The sequence below is a fragment of the Camelus bactrianus genome, chromosome 2, assembly GCF_048773025.1.
Source record: "Camelus bactrianus isolate YW-2024 breed Bactrian camel chromosome 2, ASM4877302v1, whole genome shotgun sequence".
Lineage (NCBI taxonomy): Eukaryota > Metazoa > Chordata > Mammalia > Artiodactyla > Camelidae > Camelus > Camelus bactrianus.
Genome location: NC_133540.1, coordinates 83,433,639 through 83,458,505, shown reverse-complemented (window position 1 = coordinate 83,458,505; position 24,867 = coordinate 83,433,639). Strand labels below are relative to the sequence as shown.

At 36.9% G+C, this 24,867-nt stretch overlaps 1 protein-coding gene and 1 non-coding gene across 17 annotated transcripts in view; one reads left to right on the top strand and one right to left on the bottom strand.

The window, feature by feature from the left end:
- RUFY3 (RUN and FYVE domain containing 3) overlaps positions 1-24,867 on the bottom strand; it is a 74,923-nt gene that overhangs the window by 10,022 nt on the left and 40,034 nt on the right. For 14 of the 16 annotated variants that reach the window (XR_012499924.1, XR_012499930.1, XR_012499933.1 and 11 more), the window contains 11 exons: positions 20,262-20,435; positions 19,360-19,477; positions 18,416-18,517; positions 14,851-14,974; positions 14,064-14,125; positions 12,476-12,541; positions 11,098-11,167; positions 7,949-8,041; positions 6,367-6,450; positions 4,596-4,763; positions 4,003-4,100 (listed from right to left, as the gene is read on the bottom strand). Coding sequence is in view for 12 of the 16 variants with exons in the window: in XM_074344578.1 (XP_074200679.1) it covers positions 4,003-4,100; positions 4,596-4,763; positions 6,367-6,450; positions 7,949-8,041; positions 11,098-11,167; positions 12,476-12,541; positions 14,064-14,125; positions 14,851-14,974; positions 18,416-18,517; positions 19,360-19,477; positions 20,262-20,435 (1,159 nt within the window). In the remaining 4 variants the exon portion in view is untranslated. Of the gene's footprint in view, positions 2,489-4,002; positions 4,101-4,595; positions 4,764-6,366; positions 6,451-7,948; positions 8,042-11,097; positions 11,168-12,475; positions 12,542-14,063; positions 14,126-14,850; positions 14,975-18,415; positions 18,518-19,359; positions 19,478-20,261; positions 20,436-24,867 lie in introns of all 16 variants that reach the window. The other 2 variants (XM_074344585.1, XM_010969375.3) reach the window with 1 other exon arrangement.
- On the top strand, positions 14,385-14,457 carry TRNAD-AUC (transfer RNA aspartic acid (anticodon AUC)). The gene has a single exon. It is a non-coding gene; the product is annotated as a tRNA-Asp (tRNA).

The following is a 24,867-nucleotide window of genomic DNA, read 5'->3' as shown; positions in this document are numbered from 1 at the left end:
ATAAAAAACAAAAGCCATGGTGGGGAGGAAGACCAAGTTCACAACACAAAATAAAATAACCCAAGGAAGAAGGCAGGGAGAGACAGAAAGAGGGAAAAAAAAAAAAAAAACAACTTTGCAGGACACAGGAAGAAATTATAGGGGAAAAAAGATGACGAAGAAACAAATTTGTCCAAAAAAAGCAAGATGCAGGTGAACCAGGCAGAGGAAAAGTTGATTTTCCACTTTTTTTTATTCTAGTACTACAGTTTACAGCCATTAGATGATAAACAATAAAACATCACTTTTTAGAAAATCCATATCCAAAGCCAACCTCAAGTACACAGTAATTAAAGTCAAATCTACTTTTTTGTTTGTTTTTATTTCCTAATAGGCTTGGTACTTTATATTTCTATTTTACACTCATAACTGGAACTTGCAAATGGGCAACTACCTTCTTATAGGTGGAATTAAAACATTTTTAACATTTTCCTGGTCCCTTCCCTAAATCACACATTAATATTAAATCATCAGACATTATACATCAACCTTTATTCAGGCTTCGAATTTTTACATAAAGAAAAGCCTCTGTCAGAGTTTGGCCATCTCTTTCCTTTTCCATTTCTACCGAGTGGTGTGTGACAAACAATTCAGCACTGGGCCTGCCTAAGCTTCCTGCCCAGATTCTCTGGAAGATTCTGATGAATGTTTTCTCCTACATATCCTATTAACTTTGCACCTATAAAGAAGCATGTTCGAAGGTGAAGTATCTGGGGCTGCATATGATAGAATTTGGAAGCATGCTATGTGTACTCATTAAAATACTTTATTTTGGTGTTTGAGTACAACCTCCAAATGCTTATAGAAGAGGCAACTCATCACCATAAAAGGTTGATGAAGTAAGAATAGGTGCAAAATTATAAGGGCTAACTAAGTTTAAAAGCACAGGATCTTCCATGAGGTTGGTCAGATGCTCTTTGACTTGACTTTGCAAAGTCAAGTCTGCAAGGACCTGGAAAAACACACATAAAATCTATCTTACTCTCTTAATTCTGGTTTTTCCAAGAAGACAGTAAAGAATTTCAAAAGCTGGAAGCAAAGGGGCTATCTTTGACCCCATCTAAGCAGCTGAAATGCTGCAAATCCTATCAGAATGAGAAAAAAGAAAAAAATTTTGCCAAGATTTTTTGAAGGAATATAGGCTTATGTAAAGCCTGTCCCCCCTAAATCAAAAGTCATTAAAAAAAAATCGAAGTATTTATAGGATTATTACAATGTAAAGCCTGGAAACGGTTAGATCTGTGGTCACTTAGGAATAAAAGTCCCACTAATTACTGTCTACGGACACCCACTGGGAATCTTTATTTTTAGACTAAATAATAATAATAATAATGAATATAAGTTTGTCAATTTCCTACTCTGAAATGGTTTTCTAATAATTAGACTGTTATTTTCCTAGAAACTTAAGCAAATCTCCAAATGAACAAAAAGTAACAGAAACTCTTAAATAAATGTAGCTGGCAAGAAACGAGAGGCAGGAAGCCATCATTCATGTCTATGCCTTGTTGTCTTTACTCCAAAAGGAAAAGCAGGATAGATTTGAAAAATGTGTAGCTTTTTTTTTTTTAATAGGAGAGGAGTGTTTTTAATTAGAATTGTTCTCTCTGAGCTACCTCAACAGGAAGTGGAATTGCAGGAAGATGTCAGAGGTAGAAGATGACAAACATCAGAGGGTTTTCCCAAGCTTCCACATTATTGTGTTATCATAAGTTACCTAACCACTAACTTTATCCCTATGACTTTAAAGAAATGTAAGGACGCTGTTTCCCCCTCCCCAAAGTCACTAAGGCAAAAAAGTTGCAAGCAATCTTGGCTACTGAGAATAGAACTGTAGTGAAATACTAAGTACTTGTCCTTGGCTTGGGGATTAAACCTAGGTAACGAAAGTGAAAAGGGGTCACGGCCTAAGAGACACAGAGCTACTTCAGAGCCCGAGACCAACAGTAGTCACCTCTCATCACATCGCAATGGCAGAACAGGCTCACGGACACAGACATCACACCTAAAAACTGGTATTGTCGGGGACTGGGTTGTAAAAGCATCGATCATATATGTACAGAGCTTCAATTCCCTAGGATTTTTTTAATGGTGTGTTTATTTTATTGGGCAACTCAGAAGTAATTTCTCAAAGTTCATTTGGCATTTAATGAAGAATTTATGCTAAATTTTCTAACTCTGGGGAGAAAATGAAGAAGGAAAAATAAAAACACAGCCTATATGTCAAACTTTTTTTGTTTTTTAAGTCCAGTAAATTCAAAGTCAATTTTTGGTGCCATTTTATATAGAATCAGAGCATAAATGCAATAACTTTCTGATTTCTTCCCTTTACGATTAAGTTGTGACATCCAACTTGCGAGGTGACCAGCTGCAAAATGCCTAATGATGTTTTGGGATCAGTTTGTTTGCTGCACTATTTAAGGTCTTTGCCTGTTTCACCAAATCCTTTTCACTATATTAATAAAATAAAAAATAAAAATGAAGTGAAAGGGGAATGAGAAAATGAATAAGTAGGAAAGACAAAAATAGCAAGAGAATAAGTCAGCTTAATCCTTGAAGAGATAAGTCATTACTTTAGGTCTGTTTGTTTTAAATGCCAAGACAAAAATCCATTGAAAAATAATCTGACATTTCAAAAACATAATTTATGGACAGTAAAGTTGATTTTTTAAATCATAAACGTGTAACTGCTATGAGCAACCACTTAGATAGCTTCCTACTTTTTTTAAACTTTTAAAAAAGCTTATTTAAAATTCATCTAAAATCAGCCAAACAAGAAGTTTCAACCTTATTCACTAATTTGCAATTAACTTTTGAGTTAACGATAATATGGGGTGCTGTTCAGGACCCCCCTGGTAAAGTACCATCTGAATAAAAGAAGCCATCCACTCGTCCATTCATTCACACTTCTACTAAATGATTGCCCTGGACATTCAAGGTACTGTGACAGATTCAGTGAGGGAACTTAAAGGATTAGTTAACTAACCTCAAGGAACTCACACTCTCATCAGATCAGTTACACATATTAAGGCTTTATGAGGTGAGGCCGAAAGTGAGAAGTGCTATGAACATACGGACAGGTATAGCCATGAGACTATGGGAATTCCAGCAAGGACAGACTGGCAGTTTATTTTTAGCCGGGAAGAAGTATCAGAGGAAGCTCTGGGTAGGTGGCATTTGAGCATGAACATAAAAAATGTATCTGGAGAACATGGGAGTGGGAAGAGGAAGGGCATTTCTAATTGGTTAAACTATTAGGAAAGATATGTCCAGGGGCCAGTAAGTAGTTTAGCTTTGCTCAAGAGCAAGAAGGGTGAGCAGTGGGCGTTACAGGCGGCAGCACAGGCTGACAACACTTAATGACCGTGGCTCATTCAGTCTCGAAGTTTCAGCTGAGCCACCAGGAAGAGAAGAGAGTAGCACGGGGAGAGGATGTACTCTGGGCAGACTGAGTTGTGGGTACTGGTGGGAACAGCTGATCAGAGGGTGAAAATGCAAGACTGGGCTCCAGATGGAGGACAGAGCTGGAGACTGACAGATCTGAGAGTTGTGGGTGGGAGGCGACAGTGGGAGCCTTGGAACTAACTGTTCAGGAGAAAGCAGAGAAAAAAAGGAGATGAGAGAGGAGGGGAAAGGGGTTACCGTGATCAGAAGGGCCTTCAGCACCCCTCCACTGCCCAGCCCCAAAGCCTTCAAAGACTTGAGTGATGAGCAATAAAATAACACAGTCACAAACAGATTTAAAAGTCCTTTCATCCTTATAAGTACCCCCCCTCTAACACATGACACTGAAATGTTTTTAGTGATATCTTAAAAAACATACAGTTTAATTGGCTTTCTTTCTACCAGCATGACTGATGTTAAGCGGGTAGAATTCCATATACTGTCTGCCAAACACACGTCACACTCTCGTCACTTCCAGTACGCAATGTCTGAAGTGTTTCACTAAAGAAACAGCACTGTTACCTTTGTTCCAGTTGTTTAATGGTAGCAGCCATCTGATTAGTCTTCTCTTCCAAGCGACTGTTTAGTTCACTTTTCTGTTTTACTCCTAAGTCTGAACTCTGTTAGGGAGAAGAGTTAGGAGTGATGTATATATAACACAAAATACTGAAACAAATCACACATGCCTTTGCAACCTAACGGTAAGTGGGGAACAGAGAAATGGAAATGCCCATATATTTGTATATGGGTTAATTCTCAAATGGAGGAAAAAATAAGAAGAAACATTTAAAATTAGTATTGTGATGTGCAGTTTTGTCTCAAAAATCAACATCAGAAAGTTCATTAATTTACCTGTATAACTCAGTTGGCAGGTTAGGCTGGAGAGCAGAAATTATCCTACAGGATGAAAAAGAGCCCCTTGCCCCATTACAATGTGAAAAGTGACCGTGGCTTTCCAGAACAGCAGTCCAGGACCCTACGATGGTCTGATTCCTGGAGTGGTTTACGTGACTCTTTCCTCTTGTATGTCAAGTGTGCTTCTAGAGAACAAGAGGGCAGAGGGAAGCCCCGGGACTTCAGAGAGTCAGTGAGCCTGTTCCTCACAGTTCTCTTACCTGCAGCTTAAAGGCAAGTTCATGTTTAAGGGCCCTGAGGTCATCCAGCTGCTGCCGCAGAGACACCAGGGCATCCTGCTTCTCGCAGACATCCTTCTCCAGCATCTTCATAGCCAGTTCCATCTCCTGCCTCATGCTGATCTGGATCTCCAGTTCTTTTTCAACATCCTGCCCCACAAAGAGAAACAAACTGCTTACTCTCTCCTTCCTCAAGTAAAAACCCTAAAATTCCACAGGAAAAGGCAGACCAAAGCTCTCAGGTCTGAAATCTGGCAAAATAGCTATAAGCTGTCATTCAGTGCAGAGACATTAGCAACAAGAATAATAACAATTAGGATAATTACTGTAACATTTATTCAATAATGTACAAATCTGAAAAGCTTGGTAGGCCCCAGGTAATGCTATTTAATATGTCTAAAATACATGCATCCTTGAGGCACTTCATTAGATATTCAAATAGACAACTGACACCATGTCCTATTATAGAAATATACATAAAGTGTTACAGCAGTCAGCACAAAGTGAAGCTGCCGGAATTCGGAGGCTGCTGCCATTTTCAAAAGCCCAAGGAACCCCAGAAATACTTTGGGTCCCCAGGGTAACATCTCACTTACTGGGAATGGTCAATATAGCTGACTGAATTTTTATATTCACTTACCATGAAATCCCCTTTTATTTCAACCATTATTACTGCAACATTATTTGGATGATCAGAGGTACAAAGATCTAAGGTTCTTCCTGCCCAGGGCTTATCTAGAACCTGTCTCCTTGCTTGGTTCCCTTCCTAACAAACATTTATCTTAATGTGGTGTGAGAATGCGGAAAACTCTGTGTAAGATTTTTTTCACTTGCCACTTAACTGAGGCACTCCTCTGTACAGAGTTAGCATAAAAGAAAACAAATCAGAATGCTCCTTAAAATGCTGGCCTATAGTATTCCTAGGACCTTCCTTATGGCAAGTATATTGAGATTGAATCCACAAACACATAGAAGGAAAATGATAATTATTTCAAGTTGTTATTATTGTTAAAGTAACATGATAAAATGACCTGAAGTTCCGTTTTATGCACTGATAGTTCGTGGTAAACTGTAAATCGGGTCAGTGCTTATTTTCAGGCTTCTCCCTATTCTTAGAGACATTATTGGCGGCGATTATTTGGTTGTCATACTGTCTAAATTACAGGAGGAGTTGATGTACTAATACCATGGGTGCATTAATACACTGACCTTTGGGTAAAATCTATTATAGGAGAATTATTCCTTATTATATATCCTTATATATATGCATATATATATTCTTAATTTCCAAAAATATTTTAAGACTAATACTGATAACACGTTTCTATTTATGTATAAGAACAAGAATAAACTCAGAAATAACAACTAAAAGTAAAAGAGTACAATTCTACATTAATGATTCTTAGTAAGGAGAGAGGAGAGGTCTCCTGCCCAGTCCAAGGAGACAGATCTTTGCAGGGGTAAGGCTGAAGTAGGAAGGGAGATATCTAATGTTTTTGCAACATGAACTATAAAAGTAAAAAGAAAATAAAAATAAGGTTTGGCAAAATCCTATTGGCTGTTGAGAATATTCAGAAAATGACTGAGGAAGCATTATAGGGAATATGGGTTATAAGAAAGAGAAACAACTTTATAGGATTCATAAAATCTCTTAGAACACCTCTGACAGTCTTTTGTCTAGGAGAGAAAGCCCCTAAGTCAGCTGTTAGGTTTTAATGTGTTCCTGAACTGTCAGAATGTGGGCAAAGTTTACCAGTCGTAGTTGTGTCTCCTCCTTTAAGTGCTTTCTTGCTTCACTCAGTGCTTGCCCTTCTGAAGTTCTGTCTGGCTTAGGACCCTTGAAAAGATAAATAAAATAGTACATATTTAACGACTTAAAGAATCTATACGGCTGGCTGACACTAGCACTGCTATTCAGTAAAGAAAATGATCATACCTAAGCGCATATGAGGTTGAGCGAAGCCAACAAAGAAACTGAAGAGGTTCACTAAGTTAAAAATTCTTAAGCTGAATGGGAGATTTCTTCTCATTTTATTTAAAGTTCTAAACAGTTTACCAAACCAAGTGGTAGAAGTCTTAAAAATCATCCTCTAAAAACAAAACAGCATTCACTATACACTATAAATTGGGCCAAAGGTTCAAATGGTAATACTGTCCTCCTCCAGAGATCTCACATCTGGTGTCTCCGACCATCCACCAGATGATCCAACCAACCAGAGATCAGAGCTAAAGATGAGCAGCTCACCAGAAAATTCTTCAGAGAAGACAGTTTTTTTTTTTTTTAAACAAACTCCACAAATTAAACTGAAACATATTACTCATGTTTGTCCCCACTCAGAGCCTGGTTATTAGTTTTTTAAAAAATGTATTTATTTATTATTGTATTATTTAATTAATTAATTTAAAAAAATTTGGTGGTGGGGTGGAGAGAACTAGATTTGTTTATTTTTAGAGAAGGTACTGGGGATTGAACTCAGGACCTTGTAAATGCTAAGCACGCACTCTACCACTGAGCTATACCCTCCCCACCAGGAACCATTTTAATAACTGGATTTCCGCATTCCTAGGTCACAGCAGGTTAAAAGCATGAGGATAAGGAGAAGGGAGACCTTTCTAGAGAGTAGTGCTAACAGCAGTAAGACGTAAGAGATGCCAGTGAAATAAAAGGCAGAAAACCACCCACAGTAATCTGGGAATATTTAAGTACAGGTGCTAGAAGCAATCAATTTCAACAGCTCCCTAAAGTAGCACCACGGTAATTCAGTACAGAGTTGCCAATGTTGATAATAATGATCTTCAGTCATCATAAAGGGCTAAATGTGTTAAGTTATATCCTCTACTTAAGAAGGCTTAGAATTGTGCATACATAAAAGGTTTGCAAAATATGTTTAGACATCTATAAAAAGTTTGGCACTTTAAGGGACCGAGTTACCCAGAAAATTCATTTGTGTAGTAACTCTTTCCTAGTGGTATGAGATAAACACTTCCTGTAAAACAGTAACAAGGTCTAAAAATAATGGTATATTTAATATAATAGAATACTTAAATACAGTACAAATCATTAGCACATAAAAACAAGGAATTGAATTCGATTGTTTTCTCGAAGTCCCTAAACAGATACGGGTGGTGGTGAAGCCAAGGAGTATCTGCCGAAGAGGAGGCACCGCCCTCCCATCACCTTCATCATTCATGAAATTCTGCACGGAGTCTAGTGAGAACAGTGCACTGGACATATGCAAATGCTCGCTGCTTCCAAACAGTTCTCTGGAGGTTCCCTTTCTGCTAACATACTGACATGCTCTCTAGGAATACTTTACAAATCCAGTAAGATTAACCTTCCGATTAGATTCCAGTATGTAGGAGCTTTCCTCTTTAACTCGTTCCATTTCTTCTTGCAAGGTGATAATCCTGTTGTTTGCAACTGCAAGCTGTTGACAAAATGTGAAAAATAATCTTTTATCTTTCTTTTATTAACAGAGGGTAAGATAATTCATGATCTGCTAGAACATGATTTTCAGGCTTAGATATTTTTAGAAGGAAGGAAATCTGTCTATAACCCTGTAAAAATGTTCTTGTAGGGAACTTAGGAGAAATACCTTTAAGGATAAAATAAAAAGCCTCTCCTGCTGCTGCTTTTTTATTAAACTTTTTTCAGTACCAAAATGTTAACTTAAGATTGTTTACCTCAAGGGTGTCCTCATGGATAATTATATTTAGTTATAATACCTATTTCTAAAATGTTTACAAGGTCACCTCATGCCTTGGGATCCATCTTACAAACCCTCCATAAAACCTTTTACAGATGATTTTTTAAAGGGTAAAGAAATGAACTCTAAAGTTCTCACTTTAAAAGATGCCACTAGGCATTGAAGACATTTTTCATTTGGGGGCCTAAAGAGATAAGGTAATGTTATGAACAGTATATCACTAAGGGAAACACATCTCCATTTCACACGAGAGAAGAACCAAGCGGAAACACTATCCTTCTCTGCACCTACCCAGCTCAGTTTCCCACAGGGAATGGAAGGTGCCTGAAGGAGGCTGGGAGAGGAACGGAGCCAGTCCCTCTCAGCCGGGCCATCTGCCTTCTTGCCTCCACGTGGTTCCTCGTCTAACGTGTCAGTACAGAGAAGCCAGGCTCAGGCACGATTTACAGGCAGTGCCGGCAGCCCACTTCTCTCTGCTCCACCGGCCTTGTGAAGCATAATGAAGTAACTCTGGGCAGGTGGGTCTGCTCTCTAGCGCCAAGCGCGCCCTCAGACTGCTTCTGCCAAGGTCTTACCATCAGAGAAATGTTAGGAATGACGACTGCAGATCCAAGTGGGCTTTCTAAGTCAGCTTTACCAACTAAAGTGGATGTTTACCTATCTGCATCTGCTCCATTCTTCTCACTTTGTCATATTGGTTCAGAACTCAGGAGGGGAAAGAAGGTCTTTTTTTGTTTGTTTGTTTTTTACTGGTCCCCTTAAATCCAAAATAGATGGAAATGAGAGAAGGTGGACCTCATTAGGCTTATCTGCTCTTTATAAAGTCTATGCACAGCACTTACCTATCTCTAAAAGTTTAAAGTTTCAAAAAACTAAATCTTACTGGTAAAATAAATAACTGAATGAATGAATACACTAATACTGTTGGTAAAATAAATCCAGGTCAAGAGAACAAGTCTTGTGACTAAAGGAATAAAATAATCAACTGCATTTACTGAGTACATATGATGTGTCAGGCACTGGTCTAGGCCCTTATGTATTAAATCATTTAATTTGCACAAAAATCTTATTATTGTTCTTATCTTTATTTTACAGATAAGTAAACCAAGGAATAGAAAGAAGCTTAAGTAACTGACCCATAATCAAAAAGCCAGCAAGTGCCAGAGCTGGGACACGAACCCAAGCAGTCCAGTGTTGGAGAGCATGCTTAACTGCTATGCCCCATTGCCTCCATAGAATAGCAATAGAATCACAGTAGAAAGTTTTGTGCAGAATATTTCAAAAGGCTTGTGGGATAAAATGCTAACGGTCATATCCATAAGTTAAAGTTTTAATATAATTTAAGAATCTACATCCAAAAATTAAGCCCACAGAGCCGAGTAATAAGGAAGGTGTTGTAAAGTTATAACAATGAAAATGTTCATTCTGAAAAAAATCTGATTAGATGGCATTTCCTGACTAGGGTTTTAAGTTCCTTTTTTTATACCAGTTTTTTTGAAGTATATTTGATTTACAATATTATATTAGTTTCAGATATATAACATAGTGATATAATATTTTTATAGATTATACTCTCTATATGTAAAATCTGTAGATTATAAATGTTTATTATATTATAGCCTTGAAGGTATTATAAAATATTGGCTGTATTCCCTGTACTGTACATTATATCCTTGTAGCTTATTTATTTTATACATAACAGTTCACATGTCTTAATCCACTACCCCGACCTTGCCCCTCACCACTTCCCTATCCCATTGTAACCACTAATTGTTCTCTACATCTGTGAGTCTGTTTCTGCTTTGTTATATTCATTTGTTTCATCTTTCAGATTCCACACGTAAGTGATAACATACATTATTTATCTTTCTCTGTCTAACTTATTTCACTAAGCATAATACCCTCCAGGTCCACCTATGCTGCGTTTAAGCCACATTTATCTCACTGTATGTAAAAGGATAGTTATAACTAAAAGAAAGAGAGAAGATAAAGCCTTTGCCACCTGAAAATTTTTACTTAAGGTTTTTCACAGAAACTAATCTATTCAATCTAATGCTGTTGAAGAAAAAAATATGCAGCTCAGCCTTTGTAAGCTGGGGAGGAAATATATGAATCAGAAGTAAAATATGAGGTTATTTTTTTATCCTTGTTTTAGGGACTTTTCTAAGAGTTTTCACATATACATTCTTACCTGACTTTCAGGGTAATTGGAGGCTAAAAGGGGAAGTGTAAACACCCTAAAGTGCCAGTGAGGGAACTGGGCCTCCTGCAAGTCAAGTGACTTACTTGCTCAGGAGCACATGACATGTAAGCAGGAACTACTGGTCTTCTGACCAGTGTTCTTTACATTATCTGTCCCATCACCCCAGGGAGAAAACAAAACCTGTGCAGGTAGGGAGCTTGCCAATCTGGCACACAGAAATCAATGCCTGGCAGGTATAAATCTTTGTCTAGCTCTGGCATGTAAGTGGTACCTAAAGTGTTTGTTGAACAGATATGATGCTATCTGCTAAACATTACCTCCAGGCTAGCCCAGACAAAACACACAAAAGAAAGCAAAATACCTGAGCAGCCCAGGTTCTATGCCTACAAAGTCCAACTGGATAACTGACCCCTGAGATAAGCCAGCTGGCCATTCTTGTCAGAACAAGGAGCCCTATAGCAGGTATTATCTGAAAAGTCAAGTCCTTTATTTTCAAGGCTCCAGAGAAATTATTTTCCACTAATGTACATTACTAAATTCCATAAGGCAATCAAAGAACTTCCAAAACACTTACCTCCTCTGTCAGCTTAGTGTTGGATTTTTCTAATGCATCCACTTTTGCCTGAAGGTTGTTCACAGTAGCACTATCAAGAGAAGAAAAAACATAACGGTCTCCTTTGAGAAACAGAATAATATCCTGTACTTTCTTTCAAAACACCCATCATACTTATCATTCATTGTTTACTGTCCACAATTCTTGACTTTCAGGCTCTAAGACAGCTTACAAGACAATATGTATCTTACCTGCTACATCCTTGGCATTGAAATTTGTATTTACTAAGTATTTGTTGATGAAATAAAAGAGCTGATGCACTACACTGTAAACTTCAAGATTTATATACATACATACATATATATATACATATATATACATATATATATATATATACACACACACACATACAATAAGAATACTAGGCTACATGAATTATGATGTGCTTGCCAGTCACCAAGCACTCTTCTGAATGATTTTACTTTCATTATTTCATTTATTGCTTTCAACAACCCCACCTTCAGTATCCTCAACTACAGATAAAGAAACTGAGGCACTGAAAGAGTAAATAATAGTGTTATATTTATATTTCACTGTCAACTGTAACCATATCTTTGCTTGGCTAACATTGCCACAGTTCACTGTTCATTATTAGTACTCAGTCTCCAGAGAAAATGTACTTAAATTGTTCTTGAGTTTTCTAGACGGAACCAAGACTATAATTTATATTGATACTAACAGAATCATATTTTAGGTCTTACTTAAATTACAATGATTATCTTTCATAAGAGAACTACAAATAATTAATGGATATATTAATTCTTCTGACTTACTCAACAGTTTTTAGAACATCAATGTACTTGAGAATACCAGTACATTTTGGATAGCTCTCCTCAAGAGAAAAGAGATTGTTTTATGTTCTGGTCATGAAAAATACTTGGTGAGTACTTGGTAAATTAGTGGTAGTGTTGGTGAAAAGAGGGCAAATTAATATTATCAATCTCATGTATGAGAAAAGCAAGGGACCAACAAGATGTGACTAACCTAAAGGTACCAAAACAACAAGTGGTTAACCCAAGATTAGTCCTGAAATATGTGGCTGGATCTACTGAACCAAGAAGACCTCCAATTTCAACTGTCTATGTCACAAACTTAAGAATTCTTAACTGAGTATATTTACATAATCCCTAGAGTTCTAATTACATACTAGTTTTATTCTGCCTTTCATTAAAGGTCACCAAGACAGTTAAATGCCACTTATCCAGGGCTTAGCTCAGTGCCTGGCAAGCAGGAATTTATATATAGTTGAGTATTGCCTGAATTTATCCTAACTACTCACCAGTTTACACTTCCCTCCCCCCACACCAAAACCCCCAGTAACTGTTTACTAATTCCTTACTTCAGATGTCTGTTGAGTTCTTCTACGTAGTTCTTCTGATCCAGAATTGCAGTAATCTGGCCATCTCTGGGGAGAAAAAGGTTAAAAATAAAACTAAAATAAATAACATTAGAAATACCAAGATGCCTCCTGCCCCTAATCTTTTCATAAAATACAGAAAGGAAATTATGTCATAGACACACCGAACTAGAAGATAGACCTGACATCTAATTCCCTCGACATTATCAACGAGAGAGACTTGGTGGTTTAAAACTGAACCCCCTGCCCCTACATGTTAATAGAGCCCTTGTTATAGCTTACACCTCTTAATGACTTAGGTTATAGGTATCATGTGCAATCTATTAGAGGCTTTTAAAGAATAAAAATTTTCTTCTCGCAACTGATGGACTTTTTTAGCTTTGCTAGTATGATTTACAGTAGCAATGTTCCATGTGTCATAGGAATTGAATTACGCTTACTCAGGTGTAATAATTGTTCTCAAAGGCTATATATTTGTCTTTAAATGCTATTTGAATTTCAAGGTGAAAGATATAAAAGATTTTCACAAAGATCAAGTGTTTATTATTACATAAGAAAGTTAAATGTGGAAAAAGGAGGTTTACTTCTGGAGCCAACTAGAGTAGGCAAAAGTTAAACAGACTTTTCAACTTAAAGACAAAATTCAAGGCCACATACCTCTCTAACACTACTTAAAGAAAAAGCCATATAATAATCTTAGCTCAACACCCAAGGTTCAAAACTTCAGACTATGCTTTCAACTGCTGAGTTTACTTTTTATTTTATTATATATATGTATTTTTATTGAAGTATAGTTAATTTACAATGTTGTGTCAATTTCCAGTGTACAGCATAATGCTTCAGTCATACATGAACATACATATATTTGTTTTCATATTCTTTTTCAACATAAGTTTCTACAAGATATTGAATATAGTTCTCTGTGCTATACAGTATGAAATTGTTGTTTATCTATTTTATATATATTAGTTAGTATCTGCAAATCTCAGACTCCCAATTTATCCCTTCCCACCCTCTTCCCCACCCCGGGTAACCATAAGTTTGTTTTCTACGTGGGTCAACTGCTAAATTTATAAAAGTTATAAGGTGAGCTTCTGATCTCCAATTTCCAAGTACCATATGGATATTTTAAAAACTTCAAATTTTGAAATAATTTTACATTTACAGAAGTTGTAAAAGTAGTGCTGAGTTCCTAGATACTCTTCATTCAGCTCCCTGTAATGTTAACATTTCACACAACCCAGTGATGCACATAGTAATAGAGCAAATTTTAAGCAAACTGAAAATACAATCCTCTGGTCAAGAAGATCATGTTTTCAAATGAGACGGAGCACTGAGTTCCTTTTATAAAAATTTTTATAAACCTGAACCGCATAGCAAGAAAATCCACTTAACTAAATCCCCTTTTAAGGTTTAGCAGGCACAATAGTCAGATACTTTTGACAAGATTCTATTAAAGCTAAATCATCAGAAATCCTTTCCGTACATCTGTGAAAGAAGTATTGTTGTGAACTTTAAATAGTATCAAGAACACTAAAGAAAAAGGAACACTAGTTTTCTTTGTACATACCCTTCACTACCTTTACTGCTGTTCCCATCCTTGAGATACATTGAAAAATCTATAACTCCAACCTACAGAAAGAATTTTCAGAATTTAATATAAAATTAGATACTTTCCCCAAGCTATAACACAATGGCTCCTTCTAGGCACTCAAAATAGTAGCACAGTCATGACAATTACTAGAAATTTTTAATGCAAATTTAATGTTTTATTATAATCAAGAATTGACAAGTATTATAAGTAAAGAATCAAGATTAAGTCAGCAGGATCATGACATGACTAAAAAGTCAACAGAAAAATAAATAAATAAATAAATAAATAAAGGGTTGGGGAGGGTATAGCTCAGTGGTAGAGTATATGCCTATCATGCAGGAGGTCCTAGGTTCAATCCCCAGTACCTCCATTAAAAAATTTAAAAATTAAAAAAAAAAAGTCACCAGAACACTTAATGTAAATTTAAGGTTTAATGTTTCTTTCTCTTTTGCTTATTTCAAATATTCTGCTACTAAACCCCTGTGTATATATTTTAGTATATATATATATTTTTTTCAGCCTGTGCAAAATATTTTTAATGGGGATCACAGTCAAGAAAAGAATTTGAAAAACATTCATTATGCATAAATGAGCCAAGGTGGAAGGAAAAACACACGTTTTATATTCACATCAACATTAAAGGAAATCCTACTTATGACATATAGAACTTCCCCTTATTTGGTTGGTATAATCCCATCAATCCAAATTCTAAGGTAACAGAACTGAGAGTGACACACCAGGTAACTGAGTATCCTTCTCATACCTGAGAGTCCAGATCTTCTCCTTTCATACAGAAATTGGCATCAATGACATTCAGACCCACCAAAAGACCAGCAATTATGGCTCCTTCCTCTTCCATCATGAGGGCATTGGGTTCATAGAATTCACTGTAAGAGAAATCCATAGAATGCTCTACTGCAATAAAACCTCAAGAATCCAATGATGTAATCACAAGACAAGAAGAAAAGTGAAGTCCTCATGGTTAAATATGGTCATCTATGATAATAGCAAAAAAAAGTAAAAACAAGGATGGCTTGGATACTTTATTTCTTTTCTTTTTTCTTTTGGATACTTTATTTTAGATAATAGGTGCATGAACAGCTAGAAGAAAAGTGATCAGAATGGTATTTTTACTGAAGTGAACAAATCATGCTTTCCCTACATATCTGCATTTGTGATGTACATGGGATAATTATTCAATCTTTAATGCATCTTAAAAATTATTTGCTTTTAAAAACTTGCTTTTTTTCTGATCTGCTTAATTTTTAATTCTAGTTAAGTACCACATTCCTTTCACACAGTGAATAAACATTAAAAAAAAGTGAACTGTTGAATAACTTATATTCATTCCCTTTTGACTAATTAGCAAAAAAGTTGCCTATCAGCACCCATAATAGGTTGCAGATGATTTAAAATGTTTAAGGGGTCTTCTATTGTTTAATAAAGTCAGTTCTCACTACAGAAAAAAGAAAAAGAAGCAAGCAAAAAGAAGCACACAAGAATCCTATAATTCTACCCACCAATGACTTGTTAAGAACGTGATATATAACCTTTCAGATCATCATGGAGACATACTTATATTTTTGAGAGATACTAAAGAAGCATTATACCATTAGATTATCTTGAATTTCTTTTTTTGGCTTAATGATAGTGTGAGTAGATTTCTATTGCAATAGATGACTTTCTGCAGCTTCATTTATACTGGCCTTTATAATATTCCACTGTATGGCTGTAGTATAAATGGTTATAGCCAAAACTTCCTTTTTCTTAGCCAGCCTCTCTCTGATGAACAGGTGGCTGTTTTGGCTTTTTACCATGACACACTCCACAGGCCAGGCATAACAGGCTGAAAATGACTTAGAAATAAAAAAGCAGAAGAGAAACAAAGCATTTGCCTTTCTTTTTTGATTCTCTATAAAAAATATTAACAAATGGTAAACAGTTCAAAAACAGCACAAAATGCTCTGCAAATTGCCCTCTCTTTCAATAATAGCCCATGTGCTATTTTGTTCTTTGACAACCTGTGAAGAAAGCTGAGTAGAACTGGAATGAACACGTTGCTTAATAGTTTATTATCCCTAAAGACATACAGTAAACACTTCTTGTGTCTGGCTTCCTTCATGCGTTCTTTTATTTGTGAGATTCACCTGTATTGCTGAATGCAATGGTAGTTCATTCATTTCACTGCTGGACAGTGTTCGTGGTACGAATTTGCCACGGTGGATTCACTCCACTCGCTGTCTCTGTTGTGCAGGCTCCAATGCTTTTCTGAACATGACTGCACACGGTTTTTGGGGCATAAACACCTGCACTTCTCTTAGACACACCTATGGTGTAAAACTTTTGGGTCAAAGTGAGTGAAAATATGTATACAAAGTGTTCTGTCTAGTTCACAAGGCTGAACCCATCTAATCAGGTGCTCTGCTGGATCGAGAGCTAATTCTTCAGACCCCAATTTGAACCACACAATTTTGATTGAAGACACTCCCCTGAAGCCACCTACTGCTTAAACATTAGACCCTACACCACTTCAAGGCTTGACCCTTGGAAAGTGGAGCCCTCCCTTTGTGGAAATAAACAAGTTCCCTTGAATGGTTCGTATTTCTCTTTATCCTGATTTGTTTAATTTTCTTTGGCAAGAAAACAACAATCAATGGCATATGCAGCTGCAGCAACATTAAAACAATGCTCAGTATTAGGATCTGGAGCACAACTTCTTGTGAAAACTAGACTCTTGGAAAATCCAACCATGTCTTTAAATTCTCTGTTACTTGTTCTTACACTATTTCTCAGAGGCAATCTGCTATATTTGAATTTCTCTGTGTAAACATTAATGACCTATAAAGTATATATAAAAAACTACCCACATCATACAATGTAGCTGGATGCGTTTTCATGAAGAGAACACATCTGTGCAACCAGCACCATATGAAAAAAGTTTATTATTAGAACCTCAAAAGCCATCTTATGCTGCTTCTACCCCCAATTACTATCCCCACCCCACCAATAGTAGCCCTTTCCTGACTTCTATCATGAAAGATAAGTTGTATATACTTCCAAACTTTACATAAACCGAGTAACGTGCAATGTATTTTTCATGTACGGTTTTGCTGCCCAACGTTACACTAGTGAGATAAATCCATATTGCTGTGCGTAGTTGCTGTATGGTATTTCATTGTATGAGGAATAACCATTGTATCGTATTTCATTGTATGGTATAATTTACTTATGCATTCTACTGTGAATGGACACTTGGGGTCCATTACAAACATTGTAATAGCTATGAACATTCTCGCTCATGTCTTCTGTTGAACATAACTATGCATTTTTGTTGGCTATACTAACTAGAAATGGAATCACTGATCACAAGGTATGCTTATGATCAGCTTTAATAAAGGATACCGAACTATTTTCGTAAGTTTCTGAACCAATTAGCTCATCAGCAGGACGCTAATGTTGCTTCACATCCTCATCAACACTTGGCATTATCTGTCTTTTTCATTTTAGCCATTCTGGTGGTTGTGTGAGGTTATCACATTGCTGTTTTAATTTGAATTTACAAGATAATTAGTGAAATTAGGTATCTTTTAATATGTTTACTGGCCATTGCAATTTCTTCTTTTGTGAAATGCCTATTGAAGTCCTTTATTCATTTTTATATTTGCTCATCTGCCTTTTTCTTTTTGGATTGAAGGAGTTCTCTATATACCTGGAATATGCATCCTTTGTTGAATATATACATTATGTATTACAAGTATCTCCTTTAGAGCTATGGGTTGCCTCTCATTCTTAATCTTAAGAATGTCTTTTGATGAACAGAAGTTCTTCATTTTAATGTAGACCAATTTATCCATCCATTTTTTCCTTTACAGGTAGAACTTTTTGTGTCCTGTTTAAGAAATTTTTGTCTAACTTAGGTTTCTTCTAAACATTTTTATTGTTTTCTTTTTCCCATTCATACCTATGACTCAGCTGGAAATTTTTTTGTGTGCTGAATTTAAATTTAACATTATATGTCCACTTCCTGTCTTAGTGAGCCTGGGTAAATGCTAAGGTGTCAAAAGCCTCTCCTGCTTTCTGGAGGTGTTAAATTTTGACTTGCCCTGCAAAGGACCATATATGCCACAAAGACAGTGTGAACCCACGTAATATAAAAATATCTGTTCTTGAGTATGTGTGTATGTGATGTGGGAGGAAGTATTAGTTGAACTATGTGAAACTGTCATGAATCAACTGTTTCTGATCTACAAAAATGATAAATTTACATGATTCAACCTCATACAATATAGAACATGGCAAGAAAAGAACAAAGTTCAAGATGTTCATACCTGAGAAGTTCCTTCTTATTGATCAAAGCTTTCATATATTCTGAAAGTTTCTTCTGCATTAATGCCAAACGAAGCCAGGCTCTTCCTCTGCCTACCGGTGTCCTGCAAAAAACACAGAAACCAAACAATGAAAAGTTGCAGAGACTGGGGCCACAGTGGGGACAGATTCACTTACTCTTGCTAGTGGTCACCCAGTATACCCTGTTCCTCATAGCTTCTCCCACCACATCTCTATGTGAGGAATTCTGTGCGTGCTAGTGGGAGCCAGGGGTGTGTTTGGGACAAATGCTCTTGTGAGGAATTAGTTACTGAATGAGACTACAATTTGAAGACAAGACCTCTGGGAGGCCAAATTGAAAATGTTCCAGCAGACTACTTTTGGAAAATCATCATAAATGAAATGTGGGTCATGTAAGTACCCAAACATTAATAATGAGATCACAGGCCACATAGACCTCTACCTGATTAAAATTAGACCAGTCTAATTTGGGAAGGTGATTTCTACTCTTTTTCAAGTTCCAAGCTGGGTTCCGGGTGTCAGTTCCTGAGATTCACTTGACAGCTGTTTTAATCTTGGCTCTCCAACTCCATCGAACACATTCTTTGTCTTAAGTCAAGTCCAACATGCTACCTCCCTAGATCTAATTTCTTGAGACTCAGCAGCTTATACCCACAGGTGCTTAGAAAAAATACGAAAATGGTTGGTATCTTAACATGAAGACAACCTCTGTTAGATCAATCATAACTATCCTTTGCAGGCACACTTCTCAGTATTCTACATTACCAGTTCTCTCATAACACCACCTGTTCTAGTCATAATAACATGTTGCATTTCAGATTGTTATGAAATAAATGATTACGGTCATCATTGTCTTTAGTCTCACTCCTGAAGGAGATCGTTAAGAATATTTTCCCTGACAAACAGAATTCAACCTTAAACTTACTTAAGTCCTGGAAGATCTTTAACACTTGCTGTTATCTCTGCAGCTTCTGGAACAAGCTTTTCTACAAGTTCTAGAGGCCCCCAGAAGGATTTATTTTGTCCAAGAAAAGTTTTCTTAGCTAAGGTGATAAAAACAAAGCAGTATTTTAATATTTTTTACAATATAAACATACCCTAAACACACACACACACACTCTATTCAGTGTGCTTTTCAGGGAACCAATCCTAGATTATCAGATAGTTCTAAAATTATTCATGCTTTCAGAATAGGTAATATTTTGTAAAAATAAAAAATCTCCTACTTCTTGAGACTCAGTGCTTCCTCTTTCAGGAAAAATTTATTAACTAGCCATATGATAACAATAAAACATTTTAACAATATCATGTTTAAAACTGTGTGGTATTAGTGAAGAAAACAGCTCAGTGGAAAAGAATACATAATCCAGGAATAGGTAATCAAAGACTGGGGAGAGAGGAGGAAAAGAAGCAAAGGTGAACAAGACCAAGTCCTGACCTTGAAGCTTCTGGTCAAGTGGGAAGAGCATAGAAGCAAGAGTCAGGAGATCTGAGTTCCAGCACTTGCTCTGCCCCCACTCACTGTGTGACCCAGGGCAAGTCGTGTCCCATTCTACGTCTATTTCCACCTGTGAAACACAACTGCCACATTGGACTAGATACTTGTAACAGTGCTTCCAACCCTAGCTTTTAAGGATTTGTATTTTAAGACCTATACATCCTTCAAGTTAATCACATTCCTGCGCCCATACAGGTTGCACTACAATGGATCAATGTCATTAATTCAAGCCTCTTATTCTTTGGCTCCACCAAGAATGCTTCTCTTCTTAAGCACGTATTGCTAGGAAACAGGTGCACGCACATTTGCATTTTGAGGCTGGGGCCTACCTTTCAAGCCATGTTTCAGGCAGTGCTCCATCACAACAAAGAACTGCTGGAGAGGTGCGTAGTCAGAGTCCAGGGTTCTCCCCAGGTTCAGAGCAGATTCAATCAAGCCTTTGATACTCAGCTTGGCCATGTTCATCAGGTTCATGCGTTCGTTAGCCATGAGATAATTAGGATCTGCAGCCAAAAGGGGAAAGGATGGAGCCTGGTTACTAGAAATAGCACATTCATAAACTCAGGATAATTTGACTGGGTTGACATTCGCATTGATGGCGCAAAAACAAAGGTGGGTAAGACTGCGGGTGTCTTGGCAACAATCAAGGCAGTGGCACCAAATTATACTATTAGTTGATGTAGTCTCCTCTGCCATGTGCTTGCTGTTTAAAAAAAAAAAAGATGCCAGTTGCCCTTAAGAATATTCTTCGTGAAACAGTAAAAAATCTATTGATTTTATCAAATACTGAGCCCAGAGTAGGCTCTGCCACCGCCATAACTTGGGCCCATCAGGCTCACTAGCACACAGACTTCATGCCGGCCTGCTTCCTGACTGGCCCTGCCCGGTTCATTCTCTGCAGCCTGTGAAGTGCTCTAAACAAATAAAGCCGATGTAGAAAAAAAGGATAAAGTGCTTAAACTCTGTTCCAAATATACTATTTGCATTTTCAGTATTTATACTAGTAAGCATTGTAATTTAAACTTAGCATTATTAAATGAACTAAAAATAATTAACATTATCAGGAGTGCAAATATTAGAACTTAATCAAATCCCCAATTTTTAAAGGCTTAACAGAGTGTATGGCTCTCATCAACCAAATAAACTCGAGGAAAGGGTGTAAGTACCATATTTTATCTGACAAAACTCAGATAGCTTCTTTATTGCACTTGCTACCTTCTTCACTGGTGTGAACCCTGTGCCTCGTACTGTGGGCTGCTTCTTACAGTTATGATCTCAGTCCCTCCTCACTGCATGCTATGAGACAGTTAGACCAACATCACCGACTTAAGAAGAAGGAAAATGAGGCTTAGAGAATTAAGTAGCTGACCTCAGGCACTGCCAGAAATACCCAACAGAGCCAGAGTCTACACTCTGTTTCTCTGACTTCAAACCCTGTGCTGCTGACCACTATCATCCACCTACAAATACATCAGACTCCAAATATTTATCCTTCCCTCCTGTTGACCGTTCTTTTACACAATTATCACGTTTAATTTTTGCGACTTTATCATTTAAGTGCTGTCTGTTTTTTCAGGTGGTAAAGCAGGCCTGTAATGGTTTAGAGATCCAAGGCCAAACAGCTCCCAAGTAGCAGAATGTGGACCTGGATATAACATGAAAGCCAGTGCTCTTTCCACTATGCTATGATACGTGCATCCTCCCAAAGCCAACTATGTTACATTTCTATACAAAATGAAAAAGGCCTGGAGATCTATGAAATATTTTACCTTTTGAGGAGGATTAAAAGTAATACTAATAAAAGCTCTGCTCCTATAATAGAAACAAGCTACAACACAAAACAGAGATTATCTTACTTAAATTGTCCCAAGTAATTCTGTTCACATAGTGTTTTCATTTATATCTGCTTTCACAATTAAAAGAGCAGAATCAAATCTAAGCTCACCCTTTTTTCCATTAAGTCTAGGGACTTGGAGGTTTACAGTGCCAACTGTACAAATCTAGGTTTGCTATAGTGTTTTCTGAGGTAGTATTTTCAGAGGGTACTTTAGTAGGAAAGTCAGAATTGGTATACCTTCCCACTAATTCTTTCCCGCACACTAACAAAAAAAGTTAGGGCTGTGCCTCAAATCCGGCTCTCTGTTCACTGTAGGTCAACTTGTCAAGAATAGAGTAAGTTCACAGGGGACACCAAAATACATCAAAAACAACCTCCCGACAACAGCTGTGAAGAACAACTTTATCAAATATTAATTTCCAGCATCATTACCAGCAGTTATGTGCACTGTAGACTTTCTGATCTTCTATGCTCACTGGGAGAAGAGAATAGGGCTGGGGTGTGTGGCTATGCATGAGCGTTTGCAGAGAAATCCTGGATCCCCATTTAACTCCCCCTGACAGATGGCAAGAAATGTGGTTGGGCTGGGGTAACTGGCGGTCCATAAGTTACCACTCCCTTTGCCTCAAGTCTGCAGATCATTAATTCAGGGAGCTAATAGCAAAAGTAATGTTGCTGGTCAAAGTACATAAGCTAATTCCAACCTAGTGAGAACCAGTCACGTGGGAAGAGCTGGATTTGGAGTATGCACAAAATAGCAGCCTTTGAGGCATTTTTCCAGAAGTGGTGATACCAGCTCTTCTATGTTGCCTCATCTTGCTCTTCTTGAAATCAGTAGCTGAAACGTTCAAGACATCTGGTTAGAGTCTGGGATGCACAGACGACAGAAAGATGGTCTAGTGGCCAGGAAAATTAAATTCCTAACATCTTGGACTGCACGGTGTCAGGAATTTGGTGCTATAACCTTTTTGAACTAACCTGCACCAAACACAAACAACCCACCCATTCTTTAGAAAGTATTTCTCTTAACCTTGGCACCACTGACATTTTAGGCCAGGTAATTCCTTTTTGTGAGGGGCTGTTCTGTGAATTAAATCTAGCAGCAACCCAGGCATCTACCCACTAGATGTCAGTAGCACCGTCCAGTCTGACAACCCCAAGTATCTCCAGCTGGTGCCAGAGTCTCCTGAAAGACAACAGCTCGTACATGTGGAGACTACTACTCTAAACAAATGAAAGTCAAACAGAAATCAAGGTAACTTGACAATTAGACATAAGAGCTCAAAGGAATTTATTGCTCATTATTAATTATTTAATTAATGCAAAAGTTAAATGATTACTTAATGCTTATTATTATCAACATTTTTGTGCTGAGTAGTATATGAGAGTATGGTCGTTACAAATAATTTTGTTTCCTAGTTAGTACCAAATTAAACTGAATAGACTTAGTACTTAAGTATTTTTTCCTCCATTTTGCAATGTTGGCTACTAATAATTAATACTAAATCATTAGCTTGATTTGTCACAGAACAAGAAATTCTCTGTTTAATCAATTTGTTACTTGTCTTGAATTGTAGTCAAGTATAAAATGACTTTGTGGAACTAATATATGCTGTTTAAAAGGGCTGCAATGACCAGAAGCGAATGTGGAGGGACTTCTAAGGGGCAGGGAAAGTTCTGTTTTTGATATAGTGTTAGTTGTGTCAAATTGGTGACTGTGTGAAAATTCACTTGAGCTGAATATTTATGTAATCTTTTCTGTATACTGTATACTTTTAAGTATAAAAAGCTAATAGACCAGAAAATGATTTTAAAATGCAAGACTTTCACAATGTTGTTATACTTTTCCTATGTTAAAATAATTAAAATGTCAAATTTTCACAATGTTAACATCTAACACTATTTTTCTAAAACTGAACTTCTGTTCATTCATCCATTCATCCATTCATTTTTTTTACTAAATACTAAAATAAACATCTACTGGGTATTAGACACTGTATTTAACACTGGGAATCCAGACATAAAAGACCTAGCCCCTGACATTAAAGTGCTAACTACTTATCAAACTTGATAATACGGACATCTGGAGAACAAAACAGGGCAGCTTACAGAGAATACTTGAAATTTCAGGACAAACATTATCATCTTCAACAAAGATTAATTTTATTCCAGGACAAGTAAATTAAAAGGCTTTTATTTTATACCAAATATACCAATCTATGGAATCAAATGTAAAAATATATATATATATGTTTTTTTAAGGCTAAGATAGTAGATATATTAATGTAGGATTTCAGGCAAACTGTAAGTCCACCACAACCTTCTCTGCCATTGGATATATTCTGTGGAAAAGTTCAAGAAATAACTATCAACATGGCTATTATTTAGTATTGTACTGAGGGTGACAGACCAATGCAATTAGAGAAGGTAAAGAAATTGGAGACATATAAACTGTGAGTGGGTCATATATTACTGCTCTCATACAATCTATTTTACATCCAGAAAATCAAACAAAATAAACTAAAATTTTTACAAAAATGTAATTCATAGAGATAGCAGAGTAAAATCAATACACAGAAACCACTAGATGCCATATATACAGGATGAGACTTTTGAGTTTGTCCTTTGAAGGACAAAGAGAAACTGGGCAAGGCAGGCACAGGAGTAGAGCTGTGGCGGGAGTAGGGTGGACGGACGGCTTGAGCAGAGGCACAGAATATGAAAGGACATGGCGTACAGAAGCAAATAAAACTGACAAATGCCAGGAGTTTATGAGCATTCAAGTAATAGCTGTGAGATGAGATAAGGGAAGTAATTTAAGGGAGAGATTATTAAGGACCTTGTTTGGGGAATACGGATTTTACCTGAAAGTCAGTGCAGATTTTGATATGAGGTGTAATGTCACAGATTTGAATTTTAGAGGAGCCATTCCAGCAGCTTTGAGGAAGATGAAGCAGAAGGGAGTAAGAACTGAAAGCTGAGGAGCAAGTAAGGGTCTACTGCAAAAGTTAAGGAGGGAAATTATAATAGGGGACGGAACTAAAGCATTGAGTGCTGTGTGGAGAAGAGGGAGCTAGCTTCCTTTTTTTTTAATTTTT